The 10181-nt window shown below is 34.5% G+C and overlaps 1 protein-coding gene across 1 annotated transcript; it reads right to left on the minus strand.

Moving 5' to 3' along the window:
* Window positions 1–457: 457 nt before the first annotated feature.
* LOC138891193 (uncharacterized) lies at window positions 458–1625 on the minus strand. Its single transcript, XM_070174296.1, has 3 exons — window positions 1080–1625; window positions 689–975; window positions 458–641 (listed from the first exon to the last, which is right to left on the minus strand). Exons 1-3 carry the CDS (start codon window positions 1623–1625, stop codon window positions 458–460), a joined length of 1017 nt encoding a protein of 338 aa, XP_070030397.1.
* Between the last annotated feature and the right edge of the window lie 8556 nt (window positions 1626–10181).

The raw sequence follows: 10181 nt of genomic DNA on the forward strand, positions 1-10181 counted from the left end.
TGCAGATTTTATTCTCATGAAGTGTGATGTACTTGCTTTTAGGATCCCACTTAGGTATTGGAGTCCCATAGCCAAGTCATCTCTTATTGCTACTTTGATGCTCTTGTAGACAGGATAGTGTATCAAAGGACTTATTCCATTTACAAGTTCTGTCTAGTTCATGCTTCACCTTGCCTAGATCTTCTTTTAGGACTCTTATCTGCTCATCTCTCTTGTACAACTCATCTTTCATTTTTCCTAGATTTTCTTCTAAGGTGAGGTGTGTGTGATCAGCTTTCTTTTTACCTGTTCCTAATTTTTGTTTTAAATTTTCAGATCTAAGTTCTAAAATAGTGGTGTCAAGTGCAAGAACTTGGTTCTTCAACTCAGTATTTTTACTATCACTTTCACTAGCCCTGAGTTCCAGATTTTTGTACTTAGCTTTTAGGATCACACATTCCCTAGACAGTTGTTCCTTCTAATTGTTTATGACCTCAGACTCATCAATAAAGTCTAGCAGTAATTTAGATAGCTTTTCTTTAGACAAAAATTTAATCTTGTCTTTGAGATGAATCACACTTATATCTTGTTCATCGTCTGATTCTCCAATGGCCATAAGTGTTTGTTCATCTCCAGCTTCATCTTCTGAATCTTCATCTGAGCTTTCTCCCCAAGCAGCAACCATAGCCTTTTTCTTCTTGGGTTGAACCTGTTACTTCGTTCAGCCCTTTTTTTCTTCCATTCAATTTCCAACTGAAGGCAATTCTTGATCATGTGGTTAGTCTTACCACATTTGTAGCAACCCTCGTTGGTCTGTTTTTTAGGGGCCCTTGGTTTGTTGAAGGTTTCACCTCTTGAAGAACCCTTTCCTCTTATTAGGTATTTCTTGAAATCCCTTGTGATCATAGCCATTTCATTATCCTCTAAATCTGAACCTTCAGCTATTCTGAGAGCCAGGCTTCTTTCCTTTTTGGGTAATCCATCTTTATGGTTTGCCTTCTCAGTTCATAGGCAATGAGATTTCCAATCAGCTCATCCAACATGAGAGTAGCAATGTTCTTTGATTCCTGAATAGCAGTGGTTTTACTTTCTCAAGTTACTGGCAAGACCCTTGTCAAGATTTTCTCAACCTTGTCTTCTTCAAGGATAATTCTTCCAAGAGACTTAAGTTTAGTTGTTAGTATTATGAACCTTGTGTACATCTCTTCGATGGTTTCACCTTCCTTCATGGTGAAATTCTCATATTGAGAATACAGCAGTGTTGCTCTTGATCTCTTTACTTGAGGAGTTCCTTCATGGGCCACTTGTAGAGTGTCCCAAATCTCCTTAGCAGTAGTACAACTTTGAATTCTATTGTACTCGTCTGGACCTAGTCCCCACACAAGCCATTTCTTGGCCTTAGCATTCTTTTCCCATTTCTTTAAATCTTCAGCAGTATAGTCTGCTCTCGTCTTTGGCACATCCACTCCTTCATCATTTTTCTTTGTAGTAGCTAGGAGACCATCAGTAACAATGTCCCAAAGTTCATAGTCTTCTCCTATGATGTGGTCTCTCATCCTGTTCTTCCACCAGGAATAGTACTGGTCATTAAAGAGTGGAGGTCTAGCAGTAAATTGTCCTTCCCAGTTTCCAGGTGGTGCACTCATATTGATCTGTTCAGGTGTTAGCCTTTTCAAAAATAACCTACTCTAATACCAAATGATGTTTTATACTTCAATACCACACAAGAGGGAAGGGGTGATTTGTTTGGTACCCAATTTTCGCTTAACTTGATTATAAAAGGACCTGGTTCTTCTATGTGTTCCAACTACTATTATTGCAGAATAATAAATGCAGAAAATAAAGAATACAGAGATTTTATGTGAAAAACACCTGGCTCAAAAGGTGAAAAAAACACGACCTACCTTCCAGTAGGATTTTCCCAAACTCTCCACTAAAATCACTGAGCCAAAAACTGCATTTATAAAAAAAACTCTTTTGTAAACCTAGGATTAACTCTAATCCCGTTGTGGCACACATCCTCAACTGTTGCGACAACTTCAAGTTAACTCTAACTTGAAAACTCTAAGTACCTAATACAATTGCTTCTAAATAAGCTGAAAGGTACAATGTAAAATCACCTACTATAATTGAACTAGAATAAAAGATAGACACTTGAAACTGATTCTTCTATCTTGTTCAAGTAGCTTCAGGTTTGCACGCTTGAATCACACATAAATTGCTTGCAAAATTGTCTTGCTATTTTGCGCTCAATTCACGTTTAACTTCTGTTTATGTGCATTACCTGTAAAAGAGAACAACACTAATATTAAGGAGTTAGAAATTAGAGATTGGCTAGGATACTGACGCTACTCTTCCATGGTGGAAGAGTTCTAGTTGATCTCATACTCTAACTCTATCCTTTTTCTAAACCGTATTCTTTTTGTAAGGAGTCTTTCTCCTTATCTAATATGCAATATTTTTTATCATGATCAGGAGATATCACTTCTGATAAGTTTGGTTTATCTCCTTCATGTGTATCTCACATGTTTGAGTTGATCATAACTGTGCTTCACAAGATGGACTTGGTCCATGTCTGAGTTCCTTTGTCAGTCTTCAAAACTTCTCCTTTACTTGGGCCAACAAGGAGAGAAGGTTAGCACAAGAATGCAGTAATTGTGAAGAAGCTAGATATCAATATTTAAGGCAAAAGAGTAAAGTGCAATGGGCAATACAAGGTGACCAAAATACCAGGTTCTTCCAAAGCTTCATGAAGGCCAGGAGGAGCACAAACATGATATTCTCAATAAGGGATGTAAATGGGGAAAACATTATAGAGGTAGAGAGGATTGCAAATATATTCACAGACTTCTATACATCTCTGTTGGGTAAAAGCAGATGGGATAGAGATCATGTGTGTAGAAGACTAGTAAAAAGAGGAGTTGTGGTGTCTGAAAAAAGTAGGAAGATGTTGGAGGTTGCTTATTCAGAGAAGGAGGTGAAATAGGCATTATGGGCAATTGCATGGGATAAAAGCCCTGGCCCAGATGGATACGGGAGCCAATTCTTAAAAAACATCTGGAGAATAACAGGGAAGGACATAACTGCAGGGGTATTAGAGTTCTTCAAAACTGGGAAACTTCTACATATGCTGAACAACACTATGATCACCCTTATCCCAAAAAGGTACACATGCAGACTCTGTAGGTGATTATAGACCTATAGCCTACTGTAATATTGTTTATAAGATCATAGCAAAGATGCAATGTCAGAGATTAAGGAAAGTGCTAGCTGAAATAGTCTCAGCAAATCAAAGTACATTTGTAGAAGGAAGATCTATTGCTCAAAACATTTTAATCTATCAAGATCTAGTATGACTCTATAACATGAAGAACACTACCAAGAGCTGTCTTATAAAAATTGATTTCAAGAAGGCTTATGACTCGGTGGAGTGGGGATTTGTAAAAAAATGTTGTATGCATTGAATTTTTCATGCCAATTCATTAGTTGGATAATGACATGCATTACAATAACACAATATACAATTGCTATCAATGGTGGCACATATGGAATCAAAGCAGTAAAGAGGGGGCTAAGACAAGGGGACCCAATATCCCCATTATTATTTGTAATATGCATGGAGTACTTTACAAGAATTATGAGAATGGTGGTTGAACAAGAAGGATTTTCTTATTACACAAAGTGTAAGGGGCTGCAACTGAATCATCTCTGCTTTACAGATGATGTACTAATGTTTTGTAAAGGGGAGTTCCAAGCTATCGTGTTGATGCTAAGAGGGTTGCAAAGCTTCTCCAATGCATCAGGGCTCACTACAAATGCTACAAAATAGTGCTAACATGGATGAACAATGCTTGAATGACTTGTGTGAGATGCCAGGGTACAAGAGGGGGCACTACTATTCAGATATCTTGGGGTGCCCATATCACCAAAGAAACTATCATCAATGGATTGTGAAATACTGGTGGACAAAATAACTATGAAGGTAAAAAGCTGGGGGTCATGAAATCTATCATATGCAGGGAGATTTCTGCTGGTAAATGTTGTATTAATGTATATACATTCTTACTAGTTGTCCATCTTTGTGTAACCAAAAAAAACGTAATCAAAAGCATCATAGGAGTGTGTAGGAATTTCCTATGGGATGGGAAGGTTCACACAAATAAACCTTTACTAGTAGCATGGGATTTAGTATGCAGAACAAAGAAGCAGGGTGGACTAGGGATACATGATATTGTTGTATGGAATGAAGCAGCAATAGAAAAGTATGTATGGAACATAGCAGCAAAAACAGATAATCTGTGGGTAAGATGCGTGGATCACATCTACTTAAAAGGCAGAGAATGGTGGTAGTACAAACCTCCTCAAGATTGCAGCTGGTATTGGAGGAAAATATGTACAATTAGAGATAAATTTGCAGTAGATTATATACAAAATCATTGGCTAACTGTCACTGGAGTATACACACTAAGTAATGGCTATAGCTGGAAAAAAAGGGCTATAGAGGACTAGCCTTGTAGAGGGTGGGTATGGAATAGAATGAACATGCCTAAACACAGTGTCATCTGTTGGCTAGTAGCACACAATCGACTCCTGACAATAGTTAGACTGAAGCATATGGGAGTTAGCCAAGACAACTTATATGTGATATGTGGCAATGCAGAGAAAATAATTGAACACCTATTTTTAGAATGTCAACTATCAAAAAAATGTTTGGAAGATATTCTGAGATGGTTGAATATTGGCATAGCTAACATGGAGTTTCGAGGACTAGGCAGAAGGATGACTAGACAAGTTAAAGGGAAAATGTGCAGGGCATTTGTGCTTGCTACATTAGCAGCTGTGGTATACAACATATGAAAAGCAAAAAACTTAGCATTCTGGGACCAAAAGGTGCTAAGACATGGGCATCTATGCAGCCAGATAAAGCAGAACTGTAAGCACAAAGCATATGAAGCATTGGGGGAAAAAACACTCAAATAGGGACAAAGATTGGATCGAAACATTTTATAGATAAAAGATTGTATATGAGGGAACTGTATATATGAGGATAGAAAATTATAATTAGAGAGGGGATTTCTGATAGCCATGTAAACTAAAGTTGTAAGTGTTGGTCAGGTGATAAATAAAATCTTTTTGTTTCACCAAAAAAAAAATACTTGTTGCAATTTTTGTCGATCGTTATACATAAATTTATATTCTGTTGTAAGTAATGGATTCATCTAACTTGATGTCGCAACACTGCATCTGCCTCTGATGTCTCAATTATCCCAAAACGTACGTCTACACCAATATTCTACCTTCGCGCTTCTCTTTCTTAAATACACTTATAAATTTATTTTACTTTATTTGCAGGATTCGGAAGATGGACAATCCCAATTTATATGATGGTATTCAAATTCTAAGAGTCAAATGAGTTATTTTTATTATAGTTTCTTCTATTTTCTTAATATTAAATTATTAGAATTATGACTTATAGCATTTTTTACGGAGTTTTAAAATATATCAATTTTATTTTAAAAAACTTAAAGATTCTATGTATAAGTGCACAATTAAAATTAATAAGTTGAATCTCAAAAAGCAGAAAGTGTAATATAAATTGTGACATAGGAAGTATAATTTAAAAAAGAAAAAAGAAAAACTGTATATTCCAAGACATGGAATCTTGAAAAGGTGAATAATTTTTTTTTGATATGTTAAAGAGATCTTTGAAATCGTTATAATTATATTTGAGTACCTTAAATCATTCAGGGATTATTGAAAAGAGTGTTTAGAACCAAAAAGATGACCGAAGATGTGTGATTTTCTTTTTTTCTTTTAATTCTTTTTCCGAAATTTTCTCATTTAAGTGGTCAAGATCAGTAGTATTAAAACTTTAAAAGTTGCATGACTAATTTTATACACCGATAAGGATATCACAAATGAATTTATTTTGTGTTAGGTATTGTCCTGATTTTCTTATTATATTTGATTTTCCTATCTGATAAAGGAAATGACAATATATTTATCATAATGTGGTTTTTCTTTTCCTAGATGAAAAATATAAATCTTCCATATTTGGCTAGTCCTTTTTCTTATAGGAAAAAGTTTGGAGTTCTATAAATTGAGTATCTGTCCTTCTCATTCAGCAGCATCCATAATGTAGCCATATGGGGTTTGAGAGCCGTGTTTAGGGGAGAACTTTACGGGACAAGTATTAGTGTATCACTTGTGTTTGCCTTTTCGTGAGGTTGTTCTCTCGATAGTTTGTACTCTCACTTATTATAGTGGATTTCTCATCTCCGCGGTGGACGTAGATCAGTTGACTGAACCACGGTAAATAATTGTGTCTCTTTTGGTATATTTCTCTTTGTTGTATGATTTATCGTCGTTCAAGATTTACTTTGCTAGCTTCCGCATGACACTTGACTTTTTTCGGTCCTAACAAGTGGTATCAGAGCAAGGTTCAAGATAGGTTCATCTTAGCGGGTTCAGTTCTAGCCGCAACATATTTGACGATAATCATGATTTTTGTCTGAGAAATTTGACTCGTGTGCTACGCACATTAAGACAAACTTTGTAGTGGGGATTTGGAGATGCAACCTGTTGAAGGCTATGTCAAGAAGGTGGATCAAGTTGTCAGAAAATTCAAGCCAATGGGGAGAATTGTTAGGTATTGTCCTTATTTTCTTACCATATTTGGTTTTCCTATCTCATGAAGGAAAGGACAACATATTTACCATAATAGGGTTTTTCTTTTCCTAGATGGAAAATATAAATCTTCCATATTTGGCTAGTCATTTTTCTTATAGGAAAAAGTTTAGAGTTCTATAAATTGCAGATCTGTCATTCTCATTCAGCAGCATCCACAATGTAGTCATATGTGGTTTGAGAGTTGTGTTTAGGGGAGAACTTTACGGGACAAGTGTTAGTGTGTCACTTGTGTTTGCCTCTTCGTGAGGTTGTTCTCTCGATATTTTGTACTCTCTTTTATTATAGTGGATTGCTCATCTCCGCGGTGGACGTAGGTTAGTTGACCGAACCACGTTAAATATTTGTGTCTCTTTTGATATATTTTTCTTTGTTGTATAATTTATCGTTGTTCAAGATTTACTTTGCTAACTTCCGCATGACACTTAACTTTTTTCGGTCCTAACATTTTGAACATACAATCATTATTGAGATGTCACTATCACCTCTTAAATATGCGATGATCTAATCACTATCAAAATCAAAATCCAAGACTATGATTACAACTTGGTTTAACGAGTGTTTTATGGAATACATATATATCCTTTTTATTCTTTTTTTATTTTTGCTTTATTTCCTTCATTCCTTTTGGGCTCTAATATGCTTAAAACCCATGCAAAAAAATTAAATTCCTGTAATTCGTACGAAGTAAAGGCCAAAATCAGCAACGTTTTCACTTACTTTTGTAACTCGATCTCTTAATCTACCGCTTAAAGTGCTTTACTAACTAAACAAGCCTTTGGCGAACAAAATTATCTAATATTTATGCCAGTTGTGATAGCAGATACAAATGAAATAGTCGAACCGCGAAAAAGTTGGCTTAGACACTACTATTATAACAACAACAATAACAATAACAAAAAATTTAGTGTATTCCACTGTATGGGGTCTGCAAAGAGTAGTATATTCGCAAACTATTTATCCTTCCTCATGAAGGTAAAGAAGATATTTAACAAAAAAAAGTAATAGGAGAAGCAAGAGATTAAAGAAACTACCTAATTAGACACCACTATTATTTAACAAAAAAAAGTAAGCAAGAGATTGGTCAAAGGAAATGAAGCCCTACCTAATCAATCGAAGTGATGAATAAGTAGTCCAAGGAATTGAAAGCAAAAGGGCACATTCAAATTTGTGACTGTGATATGCTATGAATTCTCATGACTTAATAGTCATGACAACGATTTCTGAATACAGTACAACAGTTGAATTATTTTAACCCTTCAAACGTCATGTCTCTTGTGTTCTTTCATCATATCATGTGTTCCTCACTTTTTAGATTACTATTATCAACAAAAAGTCCAAGAGAAAGTCTTTAAAATGTTCTTTTATTTTCTTGATGTTGTTTCAGCATTGGTTTTGTTGCTATTTTGATATTGTTACGGCTTCTTTTCATGAAATTTTCAAAACCATATGTTTTCTTTATGCATGCCATGAGCCTAGGATTTATATCGGAAATAACCTCTCTACCTATTCCAAATAGGAGTAAGATTGCATATAGAGGCGAAGCCACCTTTTGCTAAGGGTGGTCAATTGACCATCATTCGTCGAAATATTACGAAAATTTGCATTGCATATATAAGTAAAATATTGATTTTAAATGTATATAACATATATTGAACACTCTTCGTTGGGAAATTTGTTTACTACTTCTAAGTCTGAACACCCTTGAAAATTTTTTTGGTTTCGCCACTAATTGCATACACACTACTCTCCCACACCGCACTTGTGAGAATTAATATACTAGGTATGTTATTGTTGTCATTCACAAACTGAAACCGAAAGGATAAAATAGAGAGAAAGAGAAAAGACATTATATATTTATGCATATTTTTTTAGGTAGATTAAACCTAAATCTCTGGTGTGAATGTAATAAAAAACTCCTTTGATTTTTGAATTAAAGGAATTCTTCTCGCTGTTGTTGGAATAACACAATTAAGCATTCCCAATCCAATAATTGAGCTAGAATAACTGTCCAAGGAAAAAAAGTTAAAAAAGAACTATTTATTACTTTCTCATACAACAAAAAGAACAATTATACAATTTTTTTCTTCTGTTAATGTGGTGGTTTCCCTTTCATTTTCATCACGAGGTGGATATTTAGGCTCGCAAAATGATGTTGAATTGCATATTATAGTGACACTGTGAAAGTGAAAAGGTATGGGAAAAGGTAGAGCTATTTATTAACATCCCCAACTTGCTTACTCTACGTCTCTACCCCTCCTATCCCCCCATATGGTTCCCTGCAAACAAAAGAACACACGTATATACAAGTGTTTGGCATGAAGCATTTTTTTTGTTTTTTTGGAAAAATATATTTTTTGGTGTTTGGTTGAAGAGGGAAAAGTATTTTTAAAAAAATATTTATTAAATATTGATAATAATATTACTAATAAGATTGTGTTTTTTAGAAAATTTTGAGTCTTAAAGATTGAAAATCTAAGTATTGGTTGAAGCAGTGAGTTATGTCATTTTTCTCTATTTTGGTGAAAAATGTTATTTACAACAATATTTTCTAATGCCAAAAAAGAAAAATATTTTTCATTTTATTAAACAGAGAAAAAAGAGAGTGGCAATTTGCAGTTTAAGTAAAATTTGCAATAATATACTATAAAACTAAAAGGTCTTTGCACAAATAGCCCGTCGGATCACTGTTTATTTTTTCTAACCTGTATACATAGATTATACACTAATTTTATATGATTACAAACATGTTATATATAAATTATACATATATTAAATATCAATCTATTATTTTTAATTTAAACATTCGGGTGGGTGGCTATTTAAATTAATTCTTCACAACGTATGAGTTTTGCTACTGAAATGATAACTTGTTAAAACATAGAAAGTCTACATTAACACAACGGGGAGTCTTTCAGCGGGGGATTTGCACAAATAAAACTATTTGGTACCACTGTTGAAATTTTTAACCCGTTAAAAAAGTCTTGAAGTAGTCTCCGACAAAATTTTAGGGTGATGCTAAACGGCCCAACTGGTATGACCCAACTTTGACCACGCCAGTGAAAAGACATAAAAAACCCTCTAACTAATTAGCCTATATTTTTCCCTCCAAAACACAAAATTAAATTCCAAGTCTTGAAGTATGGGAAATTTAAATGTTGGGAGAAGAAGAATCTTGTGTATTATATTTGTATTTATGTGTATTTTAACAAATTATACGTTTTTAAATTTTTAACAAATTATTGTACTTTCTTCCTTTCTTAAAAACAAATATGGTATACGATTTTGTATACTTCTTCCTTACCAAACCCTAAACCAGCGGACACTTTCCCCTCTGCCAAACCCTAAACCAGCGGACACTTTCTCCTTCTCTAAAAATGGATTCAAACCAAGAAAATTTGGCGGTGCAACAAAATATGAATCGAAATGAACATAACACAAATACAACAACCATCAGTATCAACCAAGATAATAGGTTTGATCGAGTTAGGGACGAGTTGTACAGATCTTTAGGG

Source organism: Nicotiana sylvestris, chromosome 1 (assembly GCF_000393655.2).
Source record: "Nicotiana sylvestris chromosome 1, ASM39365v2, whole genome shotgun sequence".
In the NCBI taxonomy this organism is placed as follows: domain Eukaryota; kingdom Viridiplantae; phylum Streptophyta; class Magnoliopsida; order Solanales; family Solanaceae; genus Nicotiana; species Nicotiana sylvestris.